The following is a 17,999-nucleotide window of genomic DNA, read 5'->3' on the forward strand; positions in this document are numbered from 1 at the left end:
GCAATCAAGATGGTCAAACATGATTTGCCTTCGACAAATTCATGCTAGCTTTCCTTCATCAATCTAAATTTGTCCAAGCGGCTGTTAATTTTGTCCCAGATTATCATTTCGAAAAGCCTTCCCACTGCCAAGGTCAAACTGGCCGGCCAGTGGTTGCTGGGTCTATCCTGACACCTTTTTTTTGAAACACCTCTGTAGGAGACCGAATATCATCCATGTGGCACCTTAGACTCTCACGGCTTCCAAACACCTCAGCCATCTCTCTTGAGCCTGCCTGCTACTGTTACCAGGGCTGAGCAAGGGGGATGTGAGTGGAGCTGTTTTGATCCAGTCTATGGAATTTTGCTCTCACCTATCCATCGTTTGTGGGATCGCTTAACCCTGTTGCAAGCCTAGCACAGTAAACTTGTGGTGAGCATCTCGGGCTACAGGGTGATAGATGGGATGCGTTATAAGGCTCTACCTGTAGCTCCCTTTCACATCGCAAGTCACAGGGCAAATATTAAACCCAGCTAAGGTTATGTAGGTTTCCTGAACATCCTTTTATTTGTTTCAGGAAGCCCTGCTCAAATTCTCATGACCTCCAGTCCCCTCACAATCAGGCCGTCTTGAGTAACAATGGACTTCGCAACCTGGACATTAAAGAACTGCGTCAGCTGCTCCTGCAGAATGACCCCACCCTGCTCCCTGAGGTAGGATTCAAAAGGAGGAGGATGAAGGGGGAGCTTCGCGGAGGTTGTAAGTTTAAATAGTGACGATAGGTGCAATGAATCAGGGATAATGCTGCAAATTAAACTCTGGCACCAGGTTAAGGTGCAAACAAGCGAAATTTAGGATGGGCAACAATTCAGGTGCAGCTTTGTCTTAAAGGGGGAAGAGCATCTGAGAAATCAACGTCCTCTTTGGAGGTCGCATTGGGGCTGGTGATCTCAAAACTCGCGTTGGCATGGCGTATACATGTGAACATTAGCCCTTTTGTGCACTTGTTAAAAGAGCGTGACAAAAAGCAGAGTGTGCAAGTGCTTTTTTTTAATCAATGTGAGTTACATTCTTGGTCACTGAGTGGCGGTAGATGTTGATGTGTATTTGCATATGTGAAGTACAAGTATCTGCATTGTGTGAGGTCATGTAACATATTTCACTAACATCAGCAGACGCTGCTTAAACAGTGCCGCTGTTAACTGTCTTCCTCTCCGCAGATGCTGTCAGACCTGCTGAGTTTTTCCAGCAATTTTTGTTTTGGTTTCAGCTTTCCAGCATCCGCAGTACTTTGCTTTTAATCTCTGGGTCACTAGTCCAGTGACATTACCAATGCACCACCGTCTCCCCCACGTCATGATGTTGAAGGGATCAGAGCTGTGTGAGGCAGGCGAAATGCACTAGAGGAGCTTTTCCATCTGCCATTGTTCGTATGTTCGTATCACTGGAGTGGAGGTGTTGCTGAGTAGCTACAAGGTGCTCTCCAACAGAGAGGGTGGAGGAAATAATTCATGATTATTTATTATTTACTTATTAAATCAAAATTACCTTTAAGCTCCACTATTCCAATGCACCTCCCACGTCCTACCCTCTGTAAATTTGAGGCCATCCAAAATTCTGCTGCCCCTGTCTTGACTCACACAAAGACCTGTCAACCTATGACCTGCTGCGCCCACTGATCCACATCGGCTCCCAACACCTTGATTTTAAAATTCTCATCCTGTTCTTCTCAGATCCTCCCTCCATGTCCTCACCCCTCCATATCTCTGCAATCTGCTCCAGCCCCATAACCCTCTGAGATACCTGCACTCCCCTAATTCTGCCTTCTTGTACATTACCGATTCTAACCGCTCCACCGTTGGTGGCCATGCCTTCAGTTGTCAAAGCCCCAAACTCTGGAATTCCCTCCCCAAGCCTCTCCGACTCTCTCCTTCATTTTCCCCCTTTAAGGTGCTGCTTAAAACCGACCCCCTTTGACCAAGCTTTTGGTCAGCTGACCTGATGTTACCTTATATGGCTCGGTGTCGCACTTTGCTTTCGAACGCTTCTATGGGATGTTTCATGACGCTAAAGGTGCTGATGAGATATAAATTGTTGTTGTTACTTCCTTTAAACTCTCTGCTTGGTCAGGACTAAGGTGGGAGTCACAAGAGTTGACAGCCATCATAGGAAAAGATGGTGGACATAGGCAAGCCAAACCTCCTAGAGGAGGAAGGCAACAAACAGTCAGGAGATGAGATGACAGACGATCTTCTCTTTTCAGGTCTGTGCCTTTTACAACAAGGGGAATGCTCCCTATGGTTCTTGCAACTACAAACAGAATTGCAAAAAACTTCACATCTGCCTTCAGTTTGTTCTGGAGGCCTGTGCGCTCGGGGACCAGTGTGAGCGATCCCACAGCTTCCTGGAAAGCCGGATTTTGCTGGAGAATTGCAGATTGAACATCGAAATGATCTGTGACGTGCCGTCCGTTTATCGTAACATCTGCGAGATCAGGAGAAGGGAGGCTGACAAAGGTGGGGAATAAAAAGCACAGTTTTGCTTTTCGTTGAATTTTCACTTCGTTTAATTCTCTTACCACCACCACCCCATCCGAAGAGGTTTGTCATCCGTGGCTCAGTTGGTAGCACCCTCACCTTTATATCAGACGGCTATGAGTTCGAGTTCCACTCCAAGAACCCGTAACGTATGCCGACACTTCAGTGCACTACTGAGAGAGTGCTGCACTGCTGGAGGTGACGTCGTTTGGTTGAGACATTAACCTGAGGCCTCATCTGCCCCCTCAGGTGGGATAAAATATCCTATTGCACCAGTTCAAAGAAGAGCAATGGAGTTATTCCCAATGTCCTAACCAATATTTATCCATTAACCAAACCCACTGTCACGCCACTGTGTTTGTGGGATCTTGCTGTGTGAAAATTTGGCTGTCGTGTTTCCTATGTTATAACAGTGACTCCACTTCCAGAGTAACTAATTTTGCTGCAAAGCGTTTTGGTCATGAAAGGCGCTACACAAATGCAAGTCTTCCTTTTCTCTCACCTGACCTGTAGGAGAGAGATTTCACACCCTCGCTGAAAATGCTTCGATTGCTAACCCTTCAACTATTCTGGTTCTTGTTTTTAATGCAGCCGCTGTCCTTACGCTCCTCACATTGCTGCCCAGGGTAGTCAAGGGTAGGGGGGTGGTGGGGGGGTGGTGTTTCATCATCGTTAAGCTTCTGTGAATGGTTGAAAGGGAAGAGGTGAGAAAGTGTTGGCCTGACGGTGTTTACAATCTATTTGGATGAGCGTGGTAACTTACAAAGCCCCCATTTACCCAGCGGCGCTGCCTCCATCTGGGCGTTTTCACCAGAGGGCCGATGAGGTGCAGAGTTCAAAGCTTTATGCTTTATTTCACTGAACGAAGCCAGTGACATTCAAGCTTACTAGGGTCATCTGCCACTAGCTTGCCACCCTTAATGTCCCCATTAGCACATCCTTTAGATAATATCACCACCTTCAACACCCCTTTGACCTTTTGTCTATGACATCTTTGGCAGTCTCTTCTTGGCCTCCACTTATCACTGCCCACCTATCGAGCTCTTACCTGTCCCACCCCCTTCTACCAGCTTACATTTCACCTCATTTCTATATGTCTTAGTTCTGTTGAAGGGTCATACAGACTCGAAACGTCAACTGTATCCCTCTCCGCAGATGCTGTCAGACCTGCTGAGTTTTTCCAGGTATTTTTGTTTTTGTTCTAGATTCCCAGCATCCGCAGTATTTTGCTTTTATCATGGTATCCAAAGTTACTTAAGAAGCTCTTCTATCACAAAGGGCAGAATGCAGTAGAGCTTTCATTTCTATTCCATAAGCTAAGGAGACCTGCATTTCGCAACGTATTGTAACTATTTTACACTGAGACGTTCATAATCGTGCAATACTCTTGAAGTGTAGTCACTGTTGTAATGTAGGAACCGTTGCACAGCAACTTGCGCACAGCAAGATCCCACAAGCAGCAAAGTGAAAATGAGCGGATAACCCGTTCTTGCGATGTTGATTGGATGGTAAATATTGGCCAAGGGATAACTCCCCTGCTCTTCTTCAAAATAGCACCGTCGGACCTTTTAGGCCCACCTGAGAGGGCAGCGGTTTAACATCTCACCTGAGAGCCAGCACCTTTGAAAGTGCAGCACTCCCTCGGTACTGCACTGGAGTGTCAGCCTGGATTTTTGTGTTCAAGCCCTGGAATGGGACTTGAACCCAAAACCTTTTGATTCGGAGGTGAGAGTGCTCCTAATGAGACACGGCTGACACACAGGAGGTTAATTGGCAACACTAATTGAAGCCCCTTTGGATTGTTCTCTTGGTTTCATTTGTAATCAGCTAGAGAATATAATGCATTCCTTTGGTTACCTGTGCTCTTTACCTGAAACAAAGACAATTAGGAAGAATAAAAGAGAAGCATACTATTTAAATGGTGAGAGATTGCAGAGCTCTGAGGTGCAGAGGGATTTGGGTGTCTTAGTGCATGAATCACAAAAGGCTGGTATGCAGGTACAGCAAGAAATTAGGAAAGCTCATAGAATGTTATCATTTATTGCGAGGGGAATTGAATACAAAAGTAGGGAGGTTATGGTTCAGTTGTACAGGGCAATAGTGAGACCACATCTGGAATATTGTGTGCAGTGTTGGTCTCCTTATTTAAGGAAGGATGTAAATGCATTGGAAGCAGTTCAGAGGAGGTTTACCAGACTAAGACCTGGAATGGGCGGTTTGTCTTAAGAGGAAAGGTTAGACAGGTTAGACTTGTATCTGCTGGAGTTTAGAAGAGTAAGGGGCAACTTAGTTGAAACCTTTAAGATCCTGAGGGGTCTTGACAGGGTGGATGTGGAGAGAATGCTTCCTCTTGTGGGAGAATCTAGAATTAGGGCATCACTGTTTAAAAATAAGGGGTCACTCATTTAAGACAGAGATGAGGAGAAATTTTTTCTCTCAGAGAATAGTGAGTCTTTGGGACTCTCTTCCTGAAAAGGTAGTGGAAGCAGAGTCTTTGAATATTTTTAAGGCAGAGGTGGATAGATTCTTGGTAAGGGGTGATAGGTTATCGGGGGTAGGCGGGATGCAGACTTCAGGTTACTATCAGATCAGCCACGATCTTATTAAATGGCAGAGCAGGCTCGAGGGGCTGAATGGCCTACTCCTGCTCCCTGTTCGTATGTAATTACATCCCGACACCAGCTGAACTTTCAGTTGGGGGGCTATTGTTTGATTCTTTAGTTACTGAATCCCGGCCAAGCAACAGCTTGATATTAAAATTCGCATCCTTGTTTCCAACTCCGTCCATGACCTCAGCCCTCCCTATCTCTGTGATCTGCTCCTTCAAACAATGCTCTGAGGCCTCTGCACCACTCTGATTCTGGCCCCTTGTGCATTCCCGGATTTAATCGCTCCACTATTGGACGGTCGTGCCTTCAGTTGCCTGGGCCCCAGGCTCTAGAATTCCCTCCTTGCACCTCTCCACCTCTCTACCTCACTTCCCGCCTTTAATACGTTCCTTAAAACCGACCTCTTTGACAAAGCTTTTGACCTTATATTGCTTTTTGTGCCTTGGTGTCACCTTAAGACATCTTATTATGTTAAAGGTGCTAATTGAATATAAGTTGTTGTGTGACAGTTGAAGGCCCTTTAAGTCTCATTCGATTCAGTGAGACATTATATCTCACCTCCCTAGACTTTGACTTAGCTTAACAACATTAAAATTGATTTTTCTCTCAATCTTCATGTATCTTGGCTGACTAATCTTTTTCTTCATTATCAGTGCCCTGCACAGTTTTGTCAGGAGGTGTAAAGACTGAGCGACTGCTTAGCTTTTGAATTTGTAGCTCGGGCTGTTTAACCGTGTTCACGATTGATGTCTCTGGTAGCTCGATGCCTGGCATTGCTTGTTTGATCTGCTGTGAGCTTTTACCAGAATGACACCAGGGATGAGGGGGCTTCAGTTACCTGGGGAGACTGGTGAAGCTGGGATTGCTCTCCTTGGAGCAGAGAAGGTTAAGGGGAAAGTTAATAGAGGGGTTCAAAATCATGATGTGGAATTAATAAAGAGAAACTGTTTTCCAATGAAAAAAGGCCAGTAACCAAGGGGGGAACAGATTTAAGATAATTGGCGAGAGAACCAAAGAGAAGGTGAGATTTGTTTTGTTTACACCGCATGTTGTTACAACCTGGGATGCACTGACTAAAAGGGCGGTGGAAACAGCCAATAATAACCCAAAAGGAAACTGGATAAATATTTAAGAAGGAACAATTTGCAGTGTAATATAAGGGTCTGGTACACACAGGGTTAATGTGGGACAAAGTACAGTACCACCCATACATTGTTGTAAGAGAGCGCATGACTCATACCCAGGGTCAGTCCAGGGTTGCACAGATCTGTGTGCATTAGCAAGCATGAGGTTAGTCCCTAGTTTCTACCCTTTACTGTATATTTGTAAATAGCTCTAAAAGTCAATAAAGACTTACAGTTAACCTACATATGACTATGAAGGCTTCTTCAGACCTACTGAACTGTAGCCAACACCCTACAACACAGGGATAGGGCTAAGCAGCAGGGGAGTGGGACTAATTGAATAACTCTTTCAGACAGGCACAGGCACAATGGACAGGATGGCCTCCTTTTGTGTAGGATGAGTCTTATGTTGTTATTTCTTAACATGTGATCTCTGTATTTTGTTCCAGCTAAGGGGCCATCACCTAGTCTCTCCCCCAATAACCCCAGCAATAACGTGGGGAGTGAGGAGATCTGCTTGTTCTTTCTGAGGAAGCACTGTTCCTTTAAAGGTACTGAGACCACAGGGGGTCGATGTGTTGGAAAGGGGAATAGATTTGGGTGGGAAAGATTATTCTAAGCCTTTGAGTTTTACATTAAGAGGAGGGGCCAGCAGCTTGTTGTCGAGAGCTCTGGACAAGTTATAATGGACTCGAAACATTACCTCTGTTTCACAGATGCTGCCAGACTGGCTGAGATTTTCCACCAAGATTCAACCCTACTGGCTCTTTCACAAGGCCATTACTCAATGGGGAAGGAAGATCTTTACTCTAACCTCCAGTGCATCTTATTTAGTTTGACCCAGAACTCTCCAGTTTCGTGCTCACAGTCTAACTTACAGTTGCCATATCCACAGCAACTTTCTCATTTTAAAGACTAGCGTGTCCCCATTCAATCTTCTCCCCATTAAAAAGAAGGTCTTCCCTTTATCCATTTGTGGCCCATCACCTGCTGCCACATGTTATATGTTGGTTGGTCTAGCTTCAGAATGATCACTGAGACGTTTGTATGTCCGAACGATAATTGCTTTATTATACACAACTGAATCATGTATAGCTATCCGTGACTAGGTGTTACACTGCTGAAGCCAGAAACATTCTCCCCCTCGGCTCCTCACCATTTGTTCTCTTACATCATTATTATGGGGGGTGCTACTTACACGGCCCCACACATCAACCCTTAAAAACCCTAATACTGAAAGACACCCCAAAAGAGCTTCACAACCAACGAAGTACTTTTGAAGTGTCATCACTTTTGTAACACAGGAAAGGCGGCAGCCAAATTGTGCACAGCAAGATCCCACAAAAGACAATGAGCTAATGACCAGATCGTCTGTTTTAATGAAGTTCATTGAGGGATAAATATTCACCAGGGCACTGGACAACCTTTCCGGTTCTCCTTTGAAATTGTGCCATAGCCACTTTTACATTAAAACAAAGAATCTTGGAGCTGGCCAGATTGATAGGGGTAAAGAAGGCCAATCTACACATCTTGACTTAACTAGAAATAGAAGCATGGCGACATAGAAAGATTTACAACTCAGTAGGAGGCCATTCGACCCATTGTGCCCTTTCCAGCCAGTCTAATCCCACCTTCCAGCTCTAGGTTCGTAGCCCTGTAGGTTAACACACCTCGAGTGTATATCTCAGTGTTCTTTTTCAAATGTGATGAGGGTTTCTGCCCTTTCAGACAGTGAATTCCAGATCCCCACCACCTTCTGGGTGAAAAATTACTCCTGAGTTCCCCTCTAATCTTTCCACCGATTGCTTTAAATCCATGTCCCCTGACATCGATGTAATTGACCTCTCTGCTAAAGGAGACAGATCCTGCCACACCACTCTGTCAAGGCTCCTTGTAATTTTATACATCTCAATTAAATCTCCCCTCAGCCTTAGTCTGTCCAATCTTTCCTCATCGCTTAAGTTCTCCAGTCCTGGAAACATCCTGTGCAAATCTCCCCTGCACCTTCTCTGGTGCGATCACGTCCTTCCTGTCATGTGGTGACCAGAACTGTACACTGTACTCCAGCTGTGGTTAACTAGTGTTTTATGCCATTCTGGTATAACCTCTGTATCCGTAAGCCTTCTTGGCCACCCTATCTACCTGTTCTGCTGCTCCAGAAATCTGTGGACATTCACTCCCAGGTCCCTCTGTTCCTGTACACTGTTTTCAAATATCAGATTACCACTATGTGCAGAGGTGTCTGTCTGCTTGATGTCACCAAGGCAACAAAGGGCAGACCTTTGGGTTTATTTGCTTATGCAATAGCTAAGTTTGTAATAGGCTATTGCTGTTTTGCATGGCATTGATCCAAGTAACCTATCCCTTCATTTGTCACCTTAGTATTGGGTTACTACTTTCACAACTTCAGTCTGTGGTGATACCAGTGCTTCCTTCATGATGACAGCAGTCTACACTCGATAGAATGGTCATCACCGTGGGCTATCCCTGGCTTCGAGGATGACCTCTACTCCAGGTTGAGAGTTTCTACAATGGTTCTTCCTGCCATTGAACAGGCCAATCTCCGACCTGGAGATCTTTCAGCACATGAGGCAAGGAATCCAATGAGGTAGTGGGATCCGGAGGGCGGGATTTGCTTCCTTTTCCTCCCTCCTCAGCCACCACTCTGCCCCCTCGTTCGGGTGTTGAGACTCAAAGCGCGTTGCAGCTTGATGGACCAAGTTGTGGCCATCCTGAATGATTGGTAGCGAGCTCCTCGCAGTCATGAATGTCGATGCTGGCGCTCTTCAAGGGTGTTACATTTCTGCTCAATACCACCAGTTATTGAGTATACCCTGGCCTTGTTTGTCCTCATCAAATACATTACCTCACACTTCCCCCCGGGTGAGTTCCATTTGCCACTTTTCTGCCCACCTGACCAGTCCATTGATATCTTCCTGCAGTCTACAGCTTTCTTCCGCCTCTATAAACCACACGGCCAATTCCTATGTCATCTGTAAACTTCTTAATCACACCCTCTACATGTGAGTCTAAATCATGGATGATATGCCACACTAACCCACACTGGGCCCTGCGGAACCCCCTGGGAGCAGCCTTCCAGCCACAAAAAACATCCAGTGGTCGTAATCTTTGCCTCCTGGCACTGAACCAATTTTGGACCCAACTTGCCATTTCCCTTGGAGCCCATGAGCTTTTAATTCTCTGACCAGCCTGCCTTGCAGGACCTTGTCAGGAGCCTTGCGAACACCCACTAGACAACATCAAATGCATTACCCTCATGGACCCTCCTTGTTACCTCCTCAAAAAAATTCCATCCGACCAGTCAGGCATGACCTTCTCTTAATAGATCCACATCCACACTGATTAATTCACGTCCGTTGAAGTGCAAATTTACACTGTCTCTCAGAAACTCTCCCAGTAATCTTCTCATCGCCAAGCTCAGGCTAACAGTTCTAAAATTATGCGGTCTGTCTCTTTCCCCATTTTTAGCAGCTGCACAATGTTAGCAGCCTGGGGAGACGGCGGCGCAGTGGTGATGTCACTGGGCTAGTAATCCAGAGGCCCAGGCTAATGCTCTGCGGACGTGGGTTCAAATCCCAGGCTGCCAGCTGGTGCGATTTGAGTTCCGTTAATAAATCTGGAATTATAAAGCGAGTCCCAGCGATGGTGACCATGAAACTATCGTCGATTGTTGTAAAAAACCCATCTGGGTCACTGATGCCCTTTAGGGGGGGAAATCTGCCTTCCTTACCCGATCTGGCCTACATGTGACTCCAGACCCACAGCGATGTGGTTGACTCTCAACTGCCCTCTGAAATGGCCCAGCAAGCCACTCAGATCAAGGGCAATTAGGGATGGGTAACAAATGTTGGTCTTGCTGGCGTGACCCACACCCTACGAAAGAATAAAAGGGAACAAAAGTCCTCTGGCACCATTCTTGTAGCCAGAGCAAATTGGAAATTGCTTCCACTATTTCTTCAGCAGCCTGGGACACATTTTGTCCGGGCCTAGTTATTTATCCACTTTCAAGGATGCTAAACACATTATCTATCTAGAAGGACCTTAAAACTCCTGCACCAAAGCATCCAGCTGTTTGTCTAATGATTCCAGGAGTTTTGCCTGCAGTACTCCAGTCCATTCCAGATGTTGGTCACTCTTTGTAAGCAGAACTTTCTAACATCTGTCCAAATTTCACCACTTTGTGCCCACATCTGAAGGCCACAGTTTGGTCCGAAGTTGAGTTGTAGACCCACCTGTTCTATATGCCCACGTACCCTGCATTTCTGTATAAGACACTCAGCAACGATGCTATACATGTGGATGGTCTCTTTGTGCTATGGAATGGCTTCCAGCGAAAGCGGCTCCTCAATTTTCATGCAGCCTTCCAGCACAGAAAGAGGCCATTCAGCCCATCATGCCTGTGCCAGCTCTTTCAAAGGGTGCACTTAAGTCTCTGGAGTCTCGCTCAACCCATGATCTTTTGGCTAATACTGAAACTGCTAGGCCAAGGCTTACCCCCCCCCCCCCCCCCCCCCCCCCCCCACCCCGGTTGTGTAAGATGGAGTTTGATTCAGCACTTTTTGGGGATCAATGAATATTTAAAAAATCTCTTGCTTGGGCGATTAACCACATGAGGTAATCCCATATTAGGGTGGATTTTTCCTGGTGGGTAGAAACCCCAGACCTGACCACCTGAATGATAGTTATTTTTCTCTGATCGAGCATCCTACTCCACTTAGAACGGGATCACACCTATCAGCTAGCTGCTGGACCTTTTCACGCCAGGAACCTTAGAATCTTTAAGCTGGGACGTGGAAAGGAATTTGAAAAATGCGCAGATGGGAAAACCACCGGAGAATTACCTGGAATAATCTCCCTGTATATTTGTGTTTCACTCAGATCGGTGTAAGCTGGTTCACTTCAACCTCCCTTATCGATGGCAGGTTTACGAGGGTGGGTGGATAGATCTCCCAGACATGGAGCAGATTGAAAAGGATTATTGCGACCCTAAAATCGTAGGCAGGTAAGCTTGACATAAGGACACTGAGCAGGGCTGTCTAAGACTTTATATTCCATCACATTTTTACTTCCCTTTAGCGCTGAAGAAGTCATGTGGACTCGAAACGTTATCTCCGCCTTTCTCTCCACAGAAGCTGTCAGACCTGCTGAGTTTTTCCAGCTATTTTTGATTTTGTTTCAGATTTCCAGCATCCGCAGTATTTTGCCTTTATCTGTCTAAGACTTTGCCTTCTCTGACCCAAGTCCTTGTTGCTGGGCTCCTTCTCCTTCAGATTTATTTGTTTAGTCTTTATTTATCTTACACGTTCTGCGATATTATAATATGTTACGCGGCAGTTATATCATAGAGTTTTATTAGAGCGTAGATTAAATTATTGCTGAAAAGGGAGACAGGTTGCCGAATCTTTTCATCTTGCGCTCATCAGGACAAACACAAGAATGTCAAATTTCAAAGGACCACAACAAATTATACTGCAGGAGAGAAAGGTGCTGATGGGTTGGCTAGTCAACTCTGATTAGCTGAGATGTTGTCACAGAAAAAGGCTCCCCAAGCTCTTTCCTCCCTGTCATATAAATTAATGAGACTTTGAAATTTGCCATTCTTGCATTGGTCCCGATTCTCGCAAGATGAAAAGTTTTGGCAATGTCTGTCTTAGCAGCAATATTCAAGTTCTGTTCTACCAAGGGCCTGTATATTTATAAAATATGATGTCCTAATTGGCCTCATGCCATACTATCACTTTGCTTTATCATATAAGTGTCACATTTCATGAGGTGTACACATCAGAAGTTTTATCTAAAATTCGCGTGACTCTCTCTTACCTTCTTCACAGCTAAGGCTCACAGTGTTTCGAGAGATCAGTGGAGATGCATTTTAATCGCCATGAGAGATGACTTACATTTATATAGCGCCTTTCATAATTTCAGGATGTCCCAAAGTGCATTACAGCCACTGAAGTGCTTTTGAAGTCACTGATGTAACTTAGGAAACACAGTAGCCAACGTACACACAAACAGCAACGTGCTAACGACCAGCTATCTGCTTTAGTGATGTTGGACAAGGGATGAACATTGACTGGAACACTGGGGATAACTCCATTTCTCTGCATTGATATAGTGCCATGGGATATTTTAGCTCCGGTTGAAAGAGAAGGTTTTAGCATATTATCCAAAAAAGCCAACAGTGCAGCACTCCCTCAGTACTGAATTGGACTATCCGTCTGGACTATGGGCACAAGGTTTCTTGAGGTAGGCTTGAACCCAGAGCCTTCTGATTCTGAGACCCAAGCACTACCACAGAGTCACAGCCGCACCAACCTGAGTATTTCGTACATTTCCTGTTTTTATTTCAGATTTCCAGCATCTGCGGTGTTTTATTTTTGTGTGTCGGCTCAAAAGGTCAAAGGGCATATTCCTGTTCCTGAGTCCTACGTTCCTATTCAACAATTTTAAACCTTGCTTCACCTGAGGACCACATTTGGTCTTTGGCTCCCTACTATGTACAAGGCTACAGAATAATTGACTAATAAGGACATGCATGTGCTATCGCACACGTGGTCTCACACACACACGTGCACACTCACGCATATGCTCACATATGCACACATGCAAAGGTTTATACAGATGCACACACACACACACACAATCCTGACATGCACGTGTCTGCGCACACACCTTTGCACACATACTTGCGTTATGATGTGGCAGATGATGTGTGCTAGGTGGACCAAATCCATAACGGAAACTTGGCCACAATATCGCAATGGTTTTGCAATTTGTATTTATTACGAGATGTTTGCACTAAATTCAGAAGTAATAAGTCCACTTAGAGATTTAAAAAAAAATTAAAATATTTATTAACAAAATGTAAAAGATTTCAAGCACATACATAAGACTACAATTACTACTATAATAGCTCCTAAAATTCCTAATTAACTCTACCTCCAGTTAGACTCCCTTTAAGGCAATGGTCCAAAATAGATTTTAGATTTAAAATAAACTCAGCAAGTTAACACAATACCCTGGACTGTGGAATTCCAAATGGCTTTTCCCCAACTTCAGTTTTGTTATATAAAGCAGACTCATACACAAATGCTAGAGGCTTCATTAAGGCTATTTCACACACTCCTGTTAAATCTTACTTGGGTTTCTGGTACATAACATTTCATTCTCCTTTATATATGTTTCTCACTTTTTAATATGTAAATTCTATTGTTCCTATGACTTTGAAACTGTATCTTCCTCATTATATAAAAACTTTCATGTTGCCTATATTGTCAATAATCTTTGGGAAAAATAAACACATCCCTTAGCCTTGCTTATCTGGCTAGCTGTAACCAGACTAAGATCCCTTTGAAATCCAAATCTCCCTTCATTTATCTAAAAATGCAAATTCCTGTCACACCTTACATACTAAGCCAGCATCCATGTTTACTCATTAGCATGTCAAGCACCTAGCTTCTTTTGATGATTTAAAGCTTGCAGTCTACTTGACTACAAAATTTAATTAAATCACACACAGACCTAACTATTCTTACCCCATAAACCTACTTCACAATAAACTAGAAAAATATTATGAAAATTATTATACATTCATCACACTTGCACATTCAACACTGATGCTCACACGCACATGCATGTGCACACACAAACATCCTCGCACACGCACTCTCACACTTGTGCACACACACATACACTTGCACATACGCTTACACATTCACACACATGCACATTCACACACACACAGACACAGGTTCACATACAAACGTGCATGCACAGGGTCACACACACACACATACACACTTGCACATACACTTACACACAGATGCTCGCGCAAACGCTCACACACACACATTCGCACACATTCACACACACACACACATACACACAGATACCATTGCAAAAACACTCTCATATGCACATACTGGCATACACACACTTGTACACACTCAGGTGCACACACACATTGACGCACACCCTCATAAGCATGTGCATGCGCACACACACACACTCTCACACACGTTACTATCTCTCACGTATACACATACACACACACACATACACATGCTCGCACAAATGCTTGCTCGCGCACACACTCCCTCCTCTCTTTTCCCCCTTTCTAGTACATCTATTAAATAATCCATTACCTTCCAAGTACTGTTGAACTTCGCTTTAATAAACCTCTCATGGGACCAATAGGTTATATCAAAATTCTTAACAAAGTTGGATCTGGTGATTCGTTGTGTGAGAAAAATGAAGAAATAACCAATTTCAATTGAACATCATTTTATTGGCATTGGGAGGTGGCCATTCACCCCATCATGTATGTACTGACCCCTTTGAAAGAGCTATCCAATCATTTGCACTCCCTTGTTCTTTCCCCATAACCCTGAAGGTTTCCCCTCTTTCGGTACTGTAGTAAGCCAATTCCCTTCTGACACTCGTTGTCCAGTCTGCTTCCACCAGGCTTTCAGGCAGTGCAATCCAGATCGGAACAACTGCTGTGTAAAACCCACATTAGCACCTCTAGTTCCTTTGTGAGGCTGCAGCTCTTTCTGTCTTGTTAACCAGTCCGAGGTACAACATGAATGATTGCCTACCAGAACTCCTTCAGTAACTTTCACCCTTCCCTTGCTTGTCCTCATCACCAGTCATTTCCTCATTTAATGGTGACTCAATCCGATAATTTTTTTTTTTTAGTATTCACTCATGAGATGTGGGTGTCACTGGCTAGGCCAGCATTTATTACCATGGGTCTGGAGTCACATGTAGGCCAGACCAAGTAAGGACAGCAGATCGTCTCCCCTAAAGGGTGTTAGTGAACCAGATGGGTTTCTACAACAATCGTTTCAAGATTTTGATTGAATTCAATTTAATTGCTCTGAGGTCTGGATTGAACCCAGGTCCCTGGAGCTGTGAGGTAGCAGCGCTAACCACTGCGCCATCCTGAATATCTAGCTTTCTTTTTGAATTACAACTGAATTGTTTGTTCTCTTCGACAGAGCAGTGCCCCCAGCTGTTAACTTCATAACCATGACTAACCACTTGAACAGAGTGAGGCGTCTGTCCACCGTCTCTTCTGTTACTAAGCCTCAGCACTACACCCTGACCACTGAATGGCTCTGGTACTGGCAGGCTGACACTGGAGAGTGGATCGAATATGGTAAACAGGTGAGCTTCTAGTTTCCTGCATAGAGTTACATTGAGGATGTTGAAGGGAACAGGCCATTTGGCCCCTCTGATCTATGCCAGTCCACATGAGTCTTCACTCACCCTGTTCCATCTCACCCTTCCAGCACAGCTTTCTATTCTCTTGCCCCTCATGCACTGACCGGTATCTAGCTTCCCCTTAAGTACATCGATGTTATTGGCCTCAATTACCCCTTGTGGTGGAAAATCCCACATTCTCCCCATTCTCCAGGTAAAGATGTTCCTCTTGAGTTGAACTGGATTCATTAATGCTCCTATATCTGTGTCCTCTAGTTTTGAACTCGCCCCACATTTTAAAAAAATTCTTTCACAGGATGTGGGCGAGACCAGCATTTGTTGCGCCCCCCCCCCGCCACAATCGCCCTTGAACTGAATGGCTTGCCATGTGAAGACATTCTCTATGTCTATCCTATGAAACCCCTTCATAATCTCAAAGACGTCTATCGGGCCACATCCCCACCTTCTCTTTTCTAAAGAGCTCCAGTCTGTTTAGTTTTTTTCTGATAGTTATCACCCCTCAGTTCTGCTGCACTTTCACCCAGAGTTTCTATATCCTTTTTGCAAATTGCAGACCATATTACTCTCCACTTGCCTGGTTGGGCACATCTGCTCAAACATGACACCACCCAGGGTGAAGCAGCCCGGTTAATGAACACCCCATCCACCACCTAAAACGTTCACTCCCTCCACCACCGACACACAGTAGCAGCAGTGTGTGTACCATCTACAAGATGCACTGCAGCAACTCTCCAAGGCTCCTTCGACAGCGCCTTCTAAACCCACGGCCTCTACAAACTTAGGGGGACAAGGGCAGCAGATGCATAGGAACACCACCACTTCCCACCTACCCTCCAAGTCACACGCCACCATGACTTGAACAAGTATCACTGCTCCTCTATTGGCATTCTGTCAATATTTAGGCACTGTCTAACATAGTGGGCAGTGGTTCAGGAAAATGGCCCATCACCGCCTCATGGGCATCAAGGGGTGGGCAATAGATGTTGGCCTTGTCAGTGTTGGCACCTTATTGAATGGTTTTTTGAAAATCCAATAACACTATGTTCTGGTTCCCCCTTATTCATTTTACTAGTTATATCCTCAAAAAGCACTTACCCTTTCAAAAAAAAGAAAGACTTGCATTTATATAGCGTCTTTCATGACGGGTGACTTGATTGAAGTATATAAGATCCTGAATGGTCTTGGCAAGGTGGATGCAGAAAGGATGTTTCCTCTTGTGGGTGAGTCCAGAACTAGGGGGCACTGTCTTAAAATTAGAGGTTGCCCTTTTAGGTCAGAGATGGGGAGAATTTTTTTCACTCAGTGGGTTGTGCGACTTTAGGACTCTCTGACTCAGAAGGCGGTGAAGACGGGGTCATTGAATATCTTTAAGGTGGAGGTAGATAGATACTTGTTAGGCAAGGGAATCAAAGGTTATCGGGGGTAGTTGGGAATGTAGAAATCGAAACACAAACAGATCAGCCGTGATCTTATTGAATGGCGGAGCAGGCTCGAGGGGCTGAATGGCCTACTTCTGCTCCTATTTCTTATATTTGTATGTATCTACAGCCAATGAAGTACTTTTTAAAGGGCGGTCACTGTTGTAATGCAGGAGACACGGCAGCCAATAATTGCACAGCAAGCTCCCACAAACAGCAACGTGATCATGACTGGATGATCTGTGTTGGCAATGTTGAATGAAGGGTGAATATTGGTCAGGACACTGGGGAGAACTCCCCTGCTCTTCTTCAATGGAATTTTTCACCTGAGCAGATCGATGGAGCTCGGTTAAATGTCTCATCTGATGAAAGGTCACAAACACGAAACATTAACTCTGTTTCTCTCCCCAGATGTTGCCATAATCAGCTGAGTATTTCCAGCATTTTCTGTTTTTATTTCGGATTTCCAGCATCTGCAGTATTCGGCTTTTCGATTAATATAATTTCCTAAACTACCTTAACCAACTCGCCCCTCATGCCTATGTTATTGCCTTGTTAGACCCTAGTTTCAGGTGCAACTAAATCACTTTCAAACACAGTGTAAAATTCCATCATGTTATGGTCACTCTTTCCTAGAGGCCCCTTTCCTAGACAGGTATTAATTAACCCTTTCCTGTCACACCATACTAGATCCAAAGTAGCCGGCACCCTAGTTGGTTCCTCAACATACTGATCTAGAAAATTATCTTGCAGACGTGAACTCACTCTCCACACTGTTATTGCAAATTTGGACTTGTTCAGCCTCACAGCTCTCCTCCCGCCCAACCCAGTGTCCCAGCTATCCTCTATTTATATGTGCTCGAAGACAATTCGTATCCATCACCTGTTTCTCTTAACCTTAATAACGTAATTAACAAGACATTAGCAGCCTTGTTACTTCCTTCCTTTCTTCACGTCACATTCAGATGGTTTTTAATAGGGCCATTCACACCTCATTTGGGCACAGCCTTCATTTCTCTGCTATACCCATTACCGGCTCTCTTTGCTGTTGCGTCATGAAATCCTCTGCTATTTAACCTCCCCTGC

General features: G+C 44.7%; 1 protein-coding gene across 3 annotated transcripts in view; it reads left to right on the forward strand.

Annotated features, from left to right (window-relative positions):
• LOC121285270 (protein mono-ADP-ribosyltransferase PARP12-like) overlaps nt 1–17,999 on the forward strand; it is a 47,935-nt gene that overhangs the window by 4,798 nt on the left and 25,138 nt on the right. For 2 of the 3 annotated variants that reach the window (XM_041201669.1, XM_041201671.1), the window contains exons 2-6: nt 557–692; nt 2,243–2,495; nt 6,699–6,800; nt 11,149–11,272; nt 15,270–15,438. In XM_041201669.1, the coding sequence (XP_041057603.1) occupies nt 557–692; nt 2,243–2,495; nt 6,699–6,800; nt 11,149–11,272; nt 15,270–15,438 (784 nt within the window). The remainder of the gene's footprint in view (nt 1–556; nt 693–2,242; nt 2,496–6,698; nt 6,801–11,148; nt 11,273–15,269; nt 15,439–17,999) is intronic. The other variant, XM_041201670.1, reaches the window with a different exon arrangement.

Source organism: Carcharodon carcharias, chromosome 12, assembly GCF_017639515.1.
Source record: "Carcharodon carcharias isolate sCarCar2 chromosome 12, sCarCar2.pri, whole genome shotgun sequence".
NCBI lineage: Eukaryota > Metazoa > Chordata > Chondrichthyes > Lamniformes > Lamnidae > Carcharodon > Carcharodon carcharias.